Source organism: Lampris incognitus, chromosome 1, assembly GCF_029633865.1.
Source record: "Lampris incognitus isolate fLamInc1 chromosome 1, fLamInc1.hap2, whole genome shotgun sequence".
Classification (NCBI taxonomy): domain Eukaryota; kingdom Metazoa; phylum Chordata; class Actinopteri; order Lampriformes; family Lampridae; genus Lampris; species Lampris incognitus.
In genome coordinates, this window is record NC_079211.1 from 154,722,219 (window position 1) to 154,740,085 (window position 17,867).

Genomic DNA, 17,867 nt, shown 5'->3' on the forward strand with positions numbered 1-17,867 from the left:
GTGAGAACAGCAGGCTGTTGTTTATCAAGGACGCCTCATCTGGCCGCTGGGCGGCTGCTGCTCGATTCGGGCGCTCAGCCCATTTAGCATCCTGTCTGCTTCGGCCGCGGACACCATGGCTGGCGGTCAAGGCCCCCCGATGGATGCCGCGAACGGCACGCCCATACATACCCACGGCACCAGGTATGTGGGGGTGTGTTTCGGCGGGTGGCGTTTCGGCCGGGACTTCATTATGGCCGCGGTGTCGGTTCCCTTCCTGGGCGCGGACTTCCTGTGCACCTTCAGGCTGCTGGTGGATGTTACGAACTGTCGCTTGATCGATGCTGTCTCTTTCGCTACATACCCGTGCACACTGGGAGGTGCAGGGACGCTCGGCCTGTCAAACATGCTCGCCGCCGGAGACACGTGTCAACGACTGCTCGCAGAGTTCCCTGACCTCACCACACCTACGTTCTCATCAGCGGTGGCTAAGCACGGCATGGAGCACCATATTGCCAATGACGGCCCCCCGGTCTACGCACGTGTTCGGCGCCTCTACTCACCTAAGCTCGCGATCGCCAGGGAGGAGTTTGCCACCATGGAACGCCTCGGTATCATGCGCCACTCGGACAACCCGTGGGCCTCCCGCCTGCACATGGTTTCTAAGGCTGATGGCGGTTGGCACCCCAGCGGCGATTTTCATCACCTGAACAATGCCACAACCCCCGATTGGTACCCCGTCCCACACATACAGGACTTTTCCGCTCACCTGCCGGGGGCCACCATCTTTTCCAAAGTAGATTTGGTGCGGGGCTACCACCAGGTACCGGTCCACCCTCGGGACGTGCCCAAGACAGCGGTCATCACGCCATTTGGACTCTTCGAGTTCCTGCGGATGCCCTTCGGTCTCAAGGGGGCAGCACAGATGTTCCAGCGGCTAATGGACTCTGTGCTACAGGATATGCCGTTCTTGTTTGTTTACTTGGATTACATTCTCATGGCCAACACGTCTGCGGAGGAGTCCCTGACGCACCTCAAGCAGTTGTTCGAGCGGCTCTCAGCCACTGTGTTTCCCTGCAGGGAGCCATTCTGCTTCCCGCCCGAGTGGACCCCGTCGCCAGTTTCCCACGCCCCCACACCGTGAAGTCCCTGCAGGAGTTCCTGGGCATGGTGAACTTTTATAACAGGTTCATTCCCCGCGCAGCTCACCACATGCGGCGCTTGTACGAGGCCCTGCGGGGCAAGGAAGCCAAGGGCGAAGTAGACTGGTCCCTGTGGATGGACGAAGCTTTCGATGATGCCAAGGCTTTGCTGGCCAACACCGCTCTGCTGGCGCACCCATCCCCCACTGCCCCGATTGCCCTCACGGACAGCAACTGGGTCAACCGCCTCCCATGGGTCATGCTCGGCCTTCACTGCGCCCCCAAGGAAGACCTCAAGTCCTCGTCTGCTGAGCTGGTTTACGGCCAGCTTCTGCGTGTCCTGAGGGAGTTTCTCTCGGATGCCGTGGTCCCCCGGTCTGCAGCTTTTCATCGGGCTGTGGCCCGGGAGGGTTCCAACGCTTTCGCTCTGATCCCTACATCTCACCACTGCCTCCCTCAGTCCTATGTCCCCAAGAATCTACTGTCAGCCAGGTATGTCTTCATCTGCCATGACAGCCACCGTACCCCTCCTGCAGCCCCCCTATAACAGGCCCTTCTGCATGCTGGAAGCAGGGCCTAAGAACTTTGTGGTGGATATGGGGGGCAAGCCGGAGCTGGTCGCGGTGGACCGTCTCAAGCCTGCCCATTTGGACCTGGGTGGGCCGGTCGAACTGGCCCTGCCCTGCGGTGGGAACGCCCCCCTTCTCAGGACCCCAGCTCAACCTCGGCCCCTGCCAAGGCTCCGGCTCTGTCCCCACCCCTACCCCCATACCCTTTCAGCGCAGCCATTTTGGCCGCCTGGTCCACCCCCCGAGATGGTGATTGTTTCACTGGGGACTGTTCGCATGTTGGCTGTTTGTGTTTCCTTGAGTACTGTTGTGTTACATTACTGTTTAGCATTTTTTCATGATGGTGAATTCTGGTTGGGCCTGTGTGGTGATACACAATGGAGGATAGATTCACCAGAGGCTGCTGCTCCTTTAAGGAAGACGTTCACAGTTATGACGTAGGCACGGTTTAGAGTTTCCGAGGTGGTGGAACCATGTTTTGGACAGCCTAGCCGTTAGCTTGTTGCCACGAGAGTTAGTGCTGTATCGGTGTTGTTTTGTATGGCGAGTAAACAGAATTAAGTCGACTCGATCTCTCCGTCTCCTCATTCCTGCACTCCCACAATGTCATGATAATAATTATGTTTGTCATGATAATAATTGTTTGTCATGACAATAATTATGTATGTCATGATAATAATTATGTATGTCATGATAATAATTATGTATGTCATGATAATAATTAAGTATGTCATGATAATAATTTTTGTCATGATAATAATTGTTTGTCATTATAATAATTATGTTTGTCATGATAATAATTATGTATGTTATGATAACAGTTATGTTTGTCATGATAATTTTGTCGTGATAATAATTATGTTTGTCATGACAATAATTGTTTGTCGTGATAATAATTATGTTTGTCATGATAATTGTTTGTCATGATACTAATTATCTTTGTCATGATAATATGTATGTAAGGATAATTGTTTGTCATGACAATAATTATATTTCTCATGACAATAGTTATGTTTCTTATGACAATAATTGTTTCTCATGATAATTGTTGGTCATGATAATAATTGTCGTGATAATAATTATGTATGTCATGATAATAATTGTTTGTCATGATAATAATTATGTATGTCATGATAATAATTGTTTTTCATGATAATTATGTATGTCATGATAATAATTATGTATGTCATGATAATAATTGTTTGTCATGATAATAATTATGTATGTAATGATAATAATTATGTATGTCATCATAATAATTATGTATGTCATCATAATAATTGTTTGTCGTGATAATAATTATGTATGTCATGATAATAATTGTTTGTCATTATAATAATTATGAAGTGCTGAGGGGGGCATGGGAGTTTGACCAGCCAGTCTACATGTGTTTTGTGGACTTGGAGAAGGCTTACGACCGTGTACCCCGGGCCACTCTGTGGGGAGGTCTGCTGGAGCATGGGGTACCGGGGCAGTTGCTACAAGCCATCCGGTCTTTGTATAACCAAAGTGAGAGCTGTGTCCACATTCTCGGCACAAAGTCAAACTGATTTTCGGTGGGTGTCGGACTCCGCCAAGGTTGTCCCTTGTCTCGGATTCTGCTTGTGATATTCATGGACAGGATCTCAAGGTGCAGCCAAGGTGAGGAGTGTGTCCGTTTTGGCAACCTCAGAATTGCATCTCTGCTCTTCGCAGATGATGTGGTTTTGTTGGCTTCATCAGAATGCGACCTCCGGCGTGCACTGGGGCGGTTTGCAGCTGAGTGTGAAACGGCTGGGATGAGAGTCAGCACCTCCAAGTCTGAGGCCATGGTTCTCTACCGGAAAATGGTGGATTGCTCCCTCCGGGTTGGAGATGAGTTGTTGCCTCAAGTGAAGGAATTCAAGTGTCTCGGGTCTTGTTAATGAGTGAGGGTAGGATGGAGCAGGAGATTGACAGACAGATTGGTGCAGCATCAGCAGTAATGCGGACGTTGTACCGGACCATTGTGGCGAAGAGGGAGCTGAGCCGGAAGGCAAAGCTCTCAATGTACCAGTCAGTCTTCCTTCCAATCCTCAACTATGGTCATGAGCTTTGGGTAGTGACCGAAAGGGTGAGATCGCGGATACAAGCGGCTGAAATGAGTTTCCTCCGTAGGGTGTCTGGGCTCAGCCTTAGAGATAGGGTGAGGAGCTCGGACATCCGGAGGGAGCTTGGAGAAGAGCCGCTGCTCCTTCACATTGAAAGGAGCCAGTTGAGGTAGTTCGGGGAACTGACTAGGATGCCTCCTGGGCGCCTTTCTTTGGAGGTTTACCGGGCACGGCCAACTGGGAGGAGACCCCAGGGTAGACCCAGAACTCGCTGGAGGGACTACATGTCCAATCTGGCCTGGGAACGCCTTGGGATCCCCCAGAAGGAGATGGAGGGCGTTGCTGGGGAGAGGGATGCCTGGAGTGCCCTACTTAGCTTGCTGCCACCGCGACCCTACCCCGGAGAAGCAGCTGAAGATGAGATGGGATCATAATTATGTTTGTCATGATAATAATTATGTATGACATGATAATATTTATGTTTGTTGGTCCGTGGTGGTGTAGCGGTCTAGCATTGGCTTTGTGTCGATGCAGTTGCCCATTGGGGACCGGGGTTCGCGCCTCGGTCTCATCAGATCCGACTATGGCCGGATTCGATGAAGCAGCTGCACTTGGCAACGCTGTCTTCGGGAGGGGGGCGGAGTCAGCTTGTGTTCGTCACATGAATGCATCTGTGTATGTGTGTGTGTGTGTGTGTGTGTGTGTGTGTGTGGTGGGGGGGGCAGTGGTTCGGCATGGATTCGCCTTGTCAATGAAGTGGCGAGGCGTCTTCGAGATTGCAGGCCGGAGAGATGCAGTTGGCGAACGCATACAGTACGAGGGTGGGAGTTTGAACTACAGTAGGGAGCGATTGGCCACTAAATTGGGAGAAAAAGGGAAAAATCAGAGATAAATTTAAAAAAAAACGTTTGTCATGATAAAAATTATGTTTGTCATGATAATATTTATGTAAGTCATGATAATAATTGCTTGTCATGATAATTGTTTGTCATGCTAATAATTATGTATGTCATGACAATTGTTTGTCATGATAATTATGTATGTCATGAAAATAAGTTTTCGTCATGATGATAATTATTTTTGTCATGATAATTATTTTTGTCATGATAATAATTAAGTTTGTCATGATAATAATTGTTTGTCATGATAATAATGTATTTTTTATGTTTTTTGTTTTAATGGAAGGTCAGCTGTTTTTTTTGTTTTTGTTTTTTTTTAGCCGAAGTTCAGCAGTTTTTTTTTAATGGAAGGTCAGCTGTTTTTTAATGGAAGGTCAGCTGTTTTTTAATGGAAGGTCAGCTGTTGTTTTTTTTTTAATGGAGGTTCAGCTGTTTGTTTTTTTTTTTTAGTGGAAATTCAGTTGTTTTTTGTGTTTTTTTAATGGAAGGTCAGCTGTTTTGTTTTTTTTTTTTGATGGAAGTTCAGCTGTTTTTTTTTTAACGGAAGTTCAGCTGTTTTGTTTTTTTGTTTTAACGGAAGTTCAGCTGGTTTTTTTTTAACGGAAGTTCAACTGTTTTGTTTTTTCAGTGGAAGTTCAGCTGGGTTTTTTGTGTGTGTTTTTTTAACGGAAGTTCAGCTGGGTTTTTTTTTTATATATATATATATATATATATTTTTTTTTTAACGGAAGTTCAGCTTCTTTCTTTTTTTTACGGAAGTTCAACTGTTTTTTTTTTTTTTTACGGACATTCAGCTCTGGCAAAGCAATCATTGCTGGTTGACATTTAATGCATCACTATACATCACTTTCGGTGCACCAGCACAAGAATGTTGCCCCAGACAGCAGACTAAAAACTCCGGTATACGGGGAAATACAGAGAGTTGCCTGGTGGTGACAGGCTTAGTCATCATTATGTGAACTGGTTTGGCAAGGGCGTGAACGTTATGGACATTCATTATATGTAAAAGTCCCGCATTCGAGCTTTAACCACATTATAATGTTTTCTTTCACTTTGTTCAGCTGTTGCTGGAGCACCTGGAGGCCATCTCTCCTGACCACCATGACCCGCTGCAGGAGCTCCTGCAGGACCTGGGAGACGCTCCTGATGTGGAGGCGTTGCTCGGTATGCACACACACATGGGTTTACAGGACACGGTTTCTGTGTGGAGGATTTATTTGGTCACAGTTAGAAGTCCAAATAGAGGTTTAAAAGAGAAAATTAAATAGATTAATGGTTTACTCTGCTACTGGGAATTATCAGGCCAGAATTACATGTTAAAAAGGAAATTGAAACAGCACATTTAAAATATAAAAATATCATTTGAAAATGTAAAGTGACACTGAAAAAGTGAAATTTAAAATGCAAAAGCTTATATGGAAAAGCTCAAACTGAAAGCTTAAGTTGTAAAGATGAAATTGTAAATGTCAATGGAAATAAGAAAAGTGAAACATCCATTATGAAAATCATAATGGGAAATGGAAAAGCTAGATGGGGAAAAAAAGCTTTTTTTGTATCTACCCTTTACCATTTGGCATTTTAAATTTTATCTGTTCTATTTTGACATTTACCATTTGACATTTTCAATTTCATATTTTCCATTTTCCATTGGCATTGGCTTTTCCAGCAGTGTGTAATGGAAGAGGAGTGTTGCAACAGGCTGGAAGGAGGGTGTGAGGTGTGAGGGTGTGAGGTGGAACAGGCTGGAGGGAGGGTGTGAGGTGGAACAGGCTGGACAGAGGGTGTGAGGTCTGAGGGTGTGAGGTGGAACAGGCTGGAGGGAGGGTGTGAGTGGAACAGGCTGGAGGGAGGGTGTGAGTGGAACAGGCTGGAGGGAGGGTGTGAGTGGAACAGGCTGGAGGCAGGGTTTGAGGTGGAACAGGCTGGAGGGAGGGTGTGAGGTGTGAGGGTGTGAGGTGGAACAGGCTGATGGGAGGGTGTGAGTGGAACGGGCTGGATGGAGAGTGTGAGGGTGTGAGTGGAACAGTCTGGAGGGAGGGTGTGAGGGTGTGAGGTGGAACAGGCTGGAGGGAGGGTGTGAGGTGGAACAGGCTGGAGGCAGAGTGTGAGTGGAACGGGCTGGATGGAGGGTGTGAGGGTGTGAGGTGGAACAGGTTGGAGGGAGGGTGTGAGGTGGAACAGGCTGGAGGCAGGGTGTGAGGTGGAACAGGCTGGAGGCAGGGTGTGAGTGTGTGAGGTGGAACAGGCTGATGGGAGGGTGTGAGGATGTGAGGTGGAACAGGCTGCAGGGAGGGTGTGAGTGGAGCGGGCTGGATGGAGGGTGTGAGGTGGAACAGGCTGATGGGAGGGTGTGAGGTGGAAAAGGCTGGAGGGAGGGTGTGAGGGTGTGAGGTGGAACAGGCTGGAGGGAGGGTGGGAGATGCTGAGACGTAGAGGCTTAGCTGGGTAAAGTTGGAAATATATTCACAGATCAAATTCCCTGGATCAATAACCGGTTATTGATCATAAGTGAAAGTTATGGTTATTGATCCAGGAATTGAAAATGTCAGACATGAGCGGTGCCTCTTTCCTACCGTAGTGAGGTGGACAACGATGCCTCTTTCCTACCGTGTTGAGGTGGACAACGATGCCTCTTTCCTACCGTAGTGAGGTGGGCAAAGGTTTCTCTTTCTTACCGTAGTGAGGTGGACAATGATGCCTCTTTCCTACCGTAGTGAGGTGGACAACGATGCCTCTTTCCTACCGTAGTGAGGTGGACAACGATGCCTCTTTCCTACTGTAGTGAGGTGGACAACGATGCCTCTTTCCTACCGTAGTGAGGTGGACAACGATGCCTCTTTCCTACCGTAGTGAGGTGGACAACGATGCCTCTTTCCTACCGTAGTGAGGTGGACAACGATGCCTCTTTCCTATCGTAGTGAAGTGGACAACGATGCCTCTCTCCTACCGTAGTGAGGTGGACAACGATGCCTCTCTCCTACCGTAGTGAGGTGGACAACGATGCCTCTTTCCTACCGTAGTGAGGTGGACAACGATGCCTCTTTCCTACCGTAGTGAGGTGGACAACGATGCCTCTTTCCTACCGTAGTGAGGTTGGCAACGATGCATCTTTCCCACCGTAGTGAGGTGGACAACGATGCCTCTTTCCTACCGTAGTGAGGTGGACAACGATGCTTCTTTCCTACCGTGTTGAGGTGGACAATGATGCCTCTTTCCTACCGTAGTGAGGTGGACAACGATGCCTCTTTCCTACCGTAGTGAGGTGGACAACGATGCCTCTTTCCTACCGTAGTGAGGTGGACAACGATGCCTCTTTCCTACCGTAGTGAGGTTGACAACGATGCCTCTTTCCTACCATAGTGAGGTGGACAAAGGTTTCTCTTTCTACCGTATTGAGGTGGACAACGATGCCTCTTTCCTACCATAGTGAGGTGGACAACGATGCCTCTTTCCTACCTTAGTGAGGTGGACAACGATGCCTCTTTCCTACCATAGTGAGGTGGACAACGATGCCTCTTTCCTACCATAGTGAGGTTGACAACGATGCCTCTTTCCTACCTTAGTGAGGTGGACAACGATGCCTCTCTCCTACCGTAGTGAGGTGTACAACGATGCCTCTCTCCTACCGTAGTGAGATTGACAACGATGCCTCTTTCCTACCATAGTGAGGTGGACAACGATGCCTCTTTCCTACCGTAGTGAGATTGACAACGATGCCTCTCTCCTACCGTAGTGAAGTGGACAACGATGCCTCTTTCCTACCGTAGTGAGGTGGACAACGATGCCTCTTTCCTACCGTAGTGAGGTGGACAACGATGCCTCTTTCCTACCATAGTGAGATTGACAACGATGCCTCTTTCCTACCATAGTGAGATTGACAACGATGCCTCTTTCCTACCGTAGTGAGATTGACAACGATGCCTCTCTCCTACCGTAGTGAAGTGGACAACGATGCCTCTTTCCTACCGTAGTGAGGTGGACAACGATGCCTCTTTCCTACCGTAGTGAGGTGGACAACGATGCCTCTTTCCTACCGTAGTGAGGTGGACAACGATGCCTCTTTCCTATTGTAGTGAGGTTGACAACGATGCCTCTTTCCTACCATAGTGAGGTGGACAAAGGTTTCTCTTTCCTACCGTATTGAGGTGGACAACGATGCCTCTTTCCTACCATAGTGAGGTGGACAACGATGCCTCTTTCCTACCTTAGTGAGGTGGACAACGATGCCTCTTTCCTACCATAGTGAGGTGGACAACGATGCCTCTTTCCTACCGTAGTGAGGTTGACAACGATCCCTCTTTCCTACCTTAGTGAGGTGGACAACGATGCCTCTCTCCTACCGTAGTGAGGTGTACAACGATGCTTCTCTCCTACCGTAGTGAGATTGACAACGATGCCTCTTTCCTACCATAGTGAGGTGGACAACGATGCCTCTTTCCTACCGTAGTGAGATTGACAACGATGCCTCTCTCCTACCATAGTGAGGTGGACAAAGGTTTCTCTTTCCTACCGTAGTGAGGTGGACAACGATGCCTCTTTCCTACTGTAGTTAGGTGGACAACGATGCCTCTTTCCTACTGTAGTGAGGTGGACAACGATGCCTCTTTCCTACTGTAGTGAGGTGGACAACGATGCCTCTTTCCTACTGTAGTTAGGTGGACAACGATGCCTCTTTCCTACTGTAGTGAGGTGTACAACGATGCCTCTTTCCTACCGTAGTGAGGTGGACAAAGGTTTCTCTTTCCTACCGTAGTGAGGTGGACAACGATGCCTCTTTCCTACCGTAGTGAGGTGGACAACGATGCTTCTTTCCTACCGTGTTGAGGTGGACAACGATGCCTCTTTCCTACCGTAGTGAGGTGGACAACGATGCCTCTTTCCTATTGTAGTGAGGTGGACAACGATGCCTCTTTCCTACCGTAGTGAGGTGGACAACGATGCCTCTTTCCTACCGTAGTGAGGTTGACAACGATGCCTCTTTCCTACCATAGTGAGGTGGACAAAGGTTTCTCTTTCTACCGTATTGAGGTGGACAACGATGCCTCTTTCCTACCATAGTGAGGTGGACAACGATGCCTCTTTCCTACCTTAGTGAGGTGAACAACGATGCCTCTTTCCTACCATAGTGAGGTGGACAACGATGCCTCTTTCCTACCATAGTGAGGTTGACAACGATGCCTCTTTCCTACCTTAGTGAGGTGGACAACGATGCCTCTCTCCTACCGTAGTGAGGTGTACAACGATGCCTCTCTCCTACCGTAGTGAGATTGACAACGATGCCTCTTTCCTACCATAGTGAGGTGGACAACGATGCCTCTTTCCTACCGTAGTGAGATTGACAACGATGCCTCTCTCCTACCGTAGTGAAGTGGACAACGATGCCTCTTTCCTACCGTAGTGAGGTGGACAACGATGCCTCTTTCCTACCGTAGTGAGGTGGACAACGATGCCTCTTTCCTACCGTAGTGAGGTTGACAACGATGCCTCTTTCCTACCATAGTGAGGTGGACAAAGGTTTCTCTTTCCTACCGTATTGAGGTGGACAACGATGCCTCTTTCCTACCATAGTGAGGTGGACAACGATGCCTCTTTCCTACCTTAGTGAGGTGGACAACGATGCCTCTTTCCTACCATAGTGAGGTGGACAACGATGCCTCTCTCCTACCGTAGTGAGATTGACAACGATGCCTCTTTCCTACCATGGTGAGGTGGACAACGATGCCTCTTTCCTACCGTAGTGAGGTTGACAACGATGCCTCTTTCCTACCATAGTGAGGTGGACAAAGGTTTCTCTTTCCTACCGTATTGAGGTGGACAACGATGCCTCTTTCCTACCGTAGTGAGGTTGACAAAGATGCCTCTTTCCTACCTTAGTGAGGTGGACAACGATGCCTCTCTCCTACCGTAGTGAGGTGTACAACGATGCCTCTCTCCTACCGTAGTGAGATTGACAACGATGCCTCTTTCCTACCATGGTGAGGTGGACAACGATGCCTCTTTCCTACCGTAGTGAGATTGACAACGATGCCTCTCTCCTACCATAGTGAGGTGGACAACGATGCCTCTTTCCTACCGTAGTGAGATTGACAACGATGCCTCTTTCCTACCATGGTGAGGTGGACAACGATGCCTCTTTCCTACCATAGTGAGGTGGACAATGATGCCTCTTTCCTACTGTAGTGAGGTGGACAATGATGCCTCTTTCCTACTGTAGTGAGGCGGACAACGATGCCTCTTTCCTACCGTAGTGAGGTGGACAATGATGCCTCTTTCCTACTGTAGTGAGGTGGACAATGATGCCTCTTTCCTACCGTAGTGAGGTGGACAATGATGCCTCTTTCCTACCGTAGTGAGGTGGACAACGATGCCTCTTTCCTACCGTAGTGAGGTGGACAATGATGCCTCTTTCCTACCGTAGTGAGGTGGACAATGAGATACAACCTAATTTTCACCAAAACCAGCTGTCCTTGGAGCTGGACAAACAACACGAGTCTTTATAAATATTCAACAGCTTCACTGTTATACAGTGTAGGTTCCCCTTAACGCCTCAGTGCCCTGCTGTTGGTTACACTACAACACTTGGTCTGGAAAAAGATGCTTTTGTGTAATTTACTACAATGTATAGAGGGACGATATTGCATATTTTTCTTAATTAAATTTCGGTAGAATTATGCAAAAGCCTTTTTTTCTCGAGGCTGAGTGTTGTAATATCACCGACAGGAGACCGTTGATGTGTGAAGTAATTTTGGGGCCACTACACTGTATAAGAATGATGATATTGAATATTTTTGTAGTATCTATTTTCGGTGCTGCAGTTTTTAGATGGTCCCTGCGCACTGGTCTTACAGCCAGCTGTACATAGAGACCAGTACTGTCTTAAGAAGTAGGCCAAATCAGTCGAGTGAAGCCCGGAGGCAGGAGAACCCCCACAGTCCTCAGGGTATCAGCACCCCAGACAAAGCTCAACGTTGCATAGACCCTCCAGTGGACTCCGGTCTGGAGCCCGGCCAGCCACAGCCAGCAGCAGAGAGGAAGATGGAAGGAAGAGAACCTCAAATCCTGTGGCCCAAGTCCAGCCAGAAGATTGAGTGGGAGACCATCAACTCTGACCTTGTCCTCTTACTAGAAGGTCAAAAGGGAACAGTTGAAAGAAAACTGGAGAACATGGGAGCTATCATTTACAGCTATGGCGTAGAGAGATTTGGAGGGAAGAAGAAGATACCCAGTAGGCAGAAAGACCCTTCAACCCAGCCCAAATCCAGGAGACAGCGGGAAATTGACAGGTTGGTGAAGGAGAGAAGACAACTGAGGAAGCAGTGGAGGAAGGCCACAGAGGGAGAGAGGGTTGGGCTTGACGCACTGCAGGCTGAAATAAAGCAGCATTTGACAAAGCTGCGAAGAGCAGAACACCTCAGACGACAGCATAAGAGGAAAGAACGGGCTAAGACTCGTTTCTACAGCAACCCTTACAGCTTTGTCAAGAGCCTTTTTGACAGCAAGAAAAATGGGAGCCTTAGAGTCCCCATACGAGATCTGGAAGAGCACCTAAAGAAGACCTACTCTGATGTCCAGAGACATGAGCCAGTCACCATCCCGGATGACATGCCACCAATTCACCCACCTGACCACCATATGGACACAAGACCCCCCACATGGAGCGAGGTGGAGAGGACGGTAAAGCAGGCAAGATCGATGTCAGCTCCTGGGCCCAATGGTATTCAGTATAGACTCTATAAGAACACTCCTGGAGTCCTGAAATACCTCTGGAAGCTGATGAAAGTGGCATGGCAGAAAAGAGTCATACCCAGGGCATGGCGAAGAGCAGGAGGCATTCTGATCCCCAAGGAAAAGAACTCTTCCTGCATCAGCCAGTTTCGCCAGATCAGCCTTCTTAATGTAGAGGGAAAGATATTTTTTAGTGTGATTGCCCAAAGGCTCTCCACATTCCTGCAAAGAAACAACTTTGTTGATACATCAGTGCAGAAAGCCGGGATCCATGGCCTCTCAGGATGTCTGGAGCATGCTAATATCATCTGGCACCAGATACAAGCTGCCAAGAAAGAACGGAGAGACCTGCATTTGGTTTTCTTAGACCTTGCCAACGCTTTTGGATCAGTTCCTCACAAGATCTTGTGGACGGCGTTTGATTTTTTCCATGTCCCCAAAAATATCACAGAGTTGGTCAAGACCTATTTTCAGGATCTCCAGTTCTGTGTCACAACACAGAACACCACCACCACTTGGCAACATGTGGAAATGGGCATTATGGCGGGCTGCACTATTTCCCCCCTGGCATTCATCATGGCAATGGAGCTCGTCATCCGTGCATCTCGATGGGTGGTGGGAGGCGAAAGGTCCAGGAATGGCCTGCGTCTTCCACCAATCCGGGCGTACATGGATGACTTGACCACCATAGCAACAACAAAACCATGCACCAGGCGCCTGTTGCAGAAACTCCAGGAGAACATATAGTGGGCACGAATGGAGTTTAAACCAAGCAAATCTCGCAGCATCTCCATTGTCAAAGGCCAACTAGCAGATGAACGGTTCTGCATTAGTGATCAACCAATCCCCACGGTCCGGGAGAAGCCCATCAAGAGCCTCGGACGGTGGTACAATGCAGACCTCAAAGACACCCAGCAACTGGAGCAACTTCGCCAGGATACAATCAGTGGCCTCAGGCAAATCAACAACACTGCACTGCCCGGGAAGTTGAAGCTTTGGTGCTTTAAGTTTGGGTTGCTACCCCGACTCATGTGGCCAATAACCATGTATGAAGTCTCACTATCTCATGCCAATCGCTTGGAGAGGCTAGTGAACTCGCAGGTGAGGAAGTGGCTTGGACTGCCAAGGTGCCTCAGCAGTGTTGGACTCTACGGCAATGGAGCCCTCGCACTGCCAATTTCCAGCCTGGTTGAGGAATTCAAATGTGCCAAAGTGAGACTGGACATGTCCCTCACAGAATCCCGAGACCCAATAGTGAGAGGAGTTGCTCCAACCCTAGCAACAGGGAAGAAATGGACCCCGGCTGCAGCTGTACTGGAGGCGAAATCTGCCCTCCGCCACCGAGACGTAGTAGGCCATGTTCAACAAGGCAGAGGCGGCCTTGGCCTGGGAATAAAAACACCTACCTGGCAAAAGGCGACTACTACCAAACGGCGAACTATGGTGGTTGAGGAGGTCTGCCGACAGGAAGAAGCAGCCAGATGTGCTAAAGCCGTAGCACAAGCCAAACAGGGTCGCTGGATGAGGTGAGAGGGTGTTGAAAAGAGGAAACTCACATGGAGTGAGCTCTGGAGCATGGAATCAAACAGGTTGAGTTTCATCATCAAGGCCACATATGATGTCCTGCCCTCTCCCATAAATCTAAATCTCTGGTTTGGAGAGAATCCATCTTGCTCCCTGTGTACAGCCCCAGCAACCCTCAAGCATATCTTGGTTGGCTGCAAGACCAGCCTTACCCAAGGCAGATACACCTGGCGACACAATCAGGTGCTCAGGTGCTTGGCAGCTGAACTCGATTGCAAGAGGGTTTCCATCAATGCCCAACCCTTCAACAACCAGGAAGGGCCCCGGCGGTTCCCAGCTTTCATTCGAGAGGGGGATAAACTGAAGGCCAACCCTTCACTTCCCAACTTAGGCTCACTAAACTCAGCCAGGGATTGGGAAATGCGAGTGGACTTAGGCCAGAAGCTCATCTTCCCGACAGAGATCGCAACAACCACCTTGCGACCAGACCTCGTCCTCTGGTCCAATTCTAACCAGCTCGCTTACATCATTGAGCTCACAGTCCCCTGGGAGGATGCAGTCGATGAAGCGTACGAGCGTAAGAAGCTGCGGTACGCCAACCTAGCAGCCGAAGCAGAGGACAGAGGCTGGAAGGTGAAGGTGCGCCCTGTGGAGGTGGGTTGTAGGGGCTTTGTTGCCAGCTCCACAGCAAAACTCCTGAGGGAACTAGGAGTCAGGGGGCAGGCCCACAGGAGAGTGATCAAAGAGCTAGCCAACACTGCTGAGAGGACTAGCCACTGGATCTGGCTCAAAAGGAGAGATGCCGTCTGGGCTGCCAGGGTGAACAGCTAACCACAGGTCACACACCCAGGACCGATCAACCTGTGGTGGGCCTGCCTCAGCGGAGGGTGTCTTGTGATAAAAGGCCGAAACACCCTGTGATGCTGAGGTACACAACTGATGATGTGTCCTGGTGGTGGCAATGTCACCTTGGCAGACATCTCCAGTTTGATCTCCACTGAATCTGTTGCAGTGCAAACACTAGGGATTTTAACAACCAGTCCTTTTTTGAATCTCAATGTATAGAGGGACAATATTGCATATTTTTCTTAATTAAATTTCGGTCGAATTATGCAAAAGCCTTTTTTTCTCGAGGCTGAGTGTTGTAATATCACCGACAGGAGACCGTTGATGTGTGAAGTAATTTTGGGGCCACTACACTGTATAAGAATGATGATATTGAATATTTTTGTAGTATCTATTTTCGGTGTTGCAGTTTTTAGATGGTCCCTGCGCACTGGTCTTACAGCCAGCTGTACATAGAGACCAGTACTGTCTGTCCAGCTTGGAGGACGCTGGGAACGAGGTGTTGTTTGTGTTTTAACAATGTTTTGCTTATGAATTATTGTGCCAGGAAGTTGGAATCTGTGAATATATTTCCAGCTTTGTGGAACTATGCCTCTGCGTCTCAGAACCCCCCCCCCCTCCCACAGCCTTTGGGCCACTCCTCTTCATTTACATACAGCTTGAAATGGTAAATGTTAAAATGGAACAGATAAAATTTAAAATGCCAAATGGTAAAGGGCAAATGCAAAAAACACATTTTTTTTCCATTTAAGCATTTCCATTTCCCATTTTGAGTTCCATGACTGATGTTTGTGTCTTGTTGCATGCTCAGTAATCCCGGTGAGGAAATCCCAGAGGGTTTAACCGGTTCATATGTACACATCATTTAGAGGGAGAAACCTGATGTGACTGATTGTTTAAATCCACACCTCCCGCCCGGAACCTCCGTTTCTTCCCACGGTGGCACTGTGGGGTGGTACTGTTTTCTCCGATAGCGCCCCCCACTGGCCTCATCTGTCATTAACACTCTCATCGGGAGTTTTCCCCATACAGACTATTATTAGTCACCGAGCCTGTCATCCAAACGACATATTGCAATGTGACCGGCATGTAGACCACAGCATGTTAACTCCGCTAGGTAAATCAGCTGTTTATACATGCACGGTCTGTCATATGTTTGCCTTCTACAATATCCAGTCTATTACCAACAAAGTCCCTCGAGTCAATGACTTCATCACAGAGCACAAACTGGACTATTTATGTCTCACGGAAACCTGGCAGTCACAGAATGACTTTCTACAGCTACATTCAGGAACTCCACCAGGCTTTGTTTACATATGCAAACCTCGATCTTCGGGCAGAGGAGTCAACCTCGCCCTGGTCTATCGTGCTAATATAAAACTTAATGTCACTCTGTCTACCTGATCAATCTTCTTTGAACTGCCGGCTGTTAAGCTGTGTGGACCCACACCCATCGCTGCTCTGTACAGACCATCCAAGGCATCAAATATTTTTATCACTGAACTTGCAACAGTTTTAACCACCCTTGGTGCAATGTCGCCGAGTATAATCCTAATGAGGGATTTAAATGTTCATGTTGATAACCCTGACAGTATGTTCGCTAAAAGAGTTTAAAGCAATGTTAGATTGCTTTGATCTAACGCAATATGTCGACTTTACAACCCACACCAAGGGTAATATAATTCTGCTTCCAGTGTTGGAAGATGGTGGCGCAAATTCACGTTTGCATAGCTGGCGCTGGATCAGCTTGGAGAGCGTGGTCTGCTAACTGCTAGCCCATGCAGACCGGCAGTTCTGATAACACCGAGGGCAGTCTGACAGCGGCCTCGCCTAGCCTTGACTGTTTTTATTGTCATCACGTGGAGTGTGGGGAGGTGTGTCGAAGATGTTTGGCTGGGAGAACTAGCTCGGCTGAGGCAGCTTGGTCTGCTGCATCCTGTGGGCCCAAGGACCATGGCCCTGACCGGTGCTGCCCGAAGAGGAAACAGCGATGGTGGTCTGACAGGTCACAGAAGCGGGGCAGGCTAAGCTACCTGCTAGCCCATGCAGAGCGGCAGTTCCAACAGTCATCCTGGCTAGCGTTCGTTCTCTTGGACAGTGATTTATTTTTTTGTAGTTTGATATGTGTTAGTTTGGATAAATGTGTTCTTATAGTTTTTGGATGTGCTTTTGTCTTTGTGTTGCACTGCTGTGGGCGGGGAGAAATGATGTTGCATCTCATTTCACGTGTGCAGGTACATGCAATGAAATGACAAATAAAGCATTTCTGATTCTGATTCTGAAATCCTTGACTAAGCTTGCTGTTCCGGCATCGCACCTTATAACATTACCTCTGCTGAACTGCCCATCTATGACCATAAAGTCAAGTCAAGTCAATGTTATTTGTAGAGCCCAATATCACAAATTACAAATATGCCTTGGTGGGATTTACAGCAACACAACATCCTGTCCTTAGACCCTCTCATCGGCTAAGGAACAACTCCCTAGAAAAACCCTTTAACAGGGAGAAAAAATAGGTAGAAACCTCAAGGACAACAACAGAGGAGGATCTCTCTCCCAAGACACACAACGTGCAATGATGTTGTAGTTACACAATACAACAATGAAAGAGGACAAACAGAATTATAATGGACTTATAAAATCTATGAAGAATATGTTGTGCAAGATGTCAAGCAGTGTCCAGACGCCACCGGAACAGCCCCGGACCCAAGCCACGCGACCAGCATCATCATGTAAAAAAAAATTATATGGATTTATAAGATATATAAAAAGAAAATGTGATGAGGGGAATGCCAAGCAGTGTCCAGGTGGCAACCACCATCCACATAAAGCTGGGTTATTCAAGACCAACCTACTGCTCAGTAAATCAAGGTTGCATCGTACCATATCATACCGCAACATTAGATATGTTAATCCAGATGGTCTCAGCAGTTTAATTACCTCGAACCCCATTCCTGCTCTGACCTCCTCACTCCCTGATCTTATGGACTTTATCTTCTGCACTTGATACTTTAGCCCCCTGAAAACACAGGTTGTCCCATTTGCCCATCCTGCAACCTGGTACACACTTGAATTACGTCAGCTCAAGACTGTAGGTCGGCGCCTTGAGAGGCT

At 48.2% G+C, this 17,867-nt stretch overlaps 1 protein-coding gene across 2 annotated transcripts in view; it reads left to right on the forward strand.

The window, feature by feature from the left end:
- The window catches only part of iqgap2 (IQ motif containing GTPase activating protein 2), a 143,005-nt gene that overhangs the window by 108,157 nt on the left and 16,981 nt on the right, over positions 1-17,867 (forward strand). For both annotated transcript variants that reach the window (XM_056286483.1, XM_056286562.1), the window contains exon 31: positions 5,720-5,822. In XM_056286483.1, the coding sequence (XP_056142458.1) occupies positions 5,720-5,822 (103 nt within the window). The remainder of the gene's footprint in view (positions 1-5,719; positions 5,823-17,867) is intronic.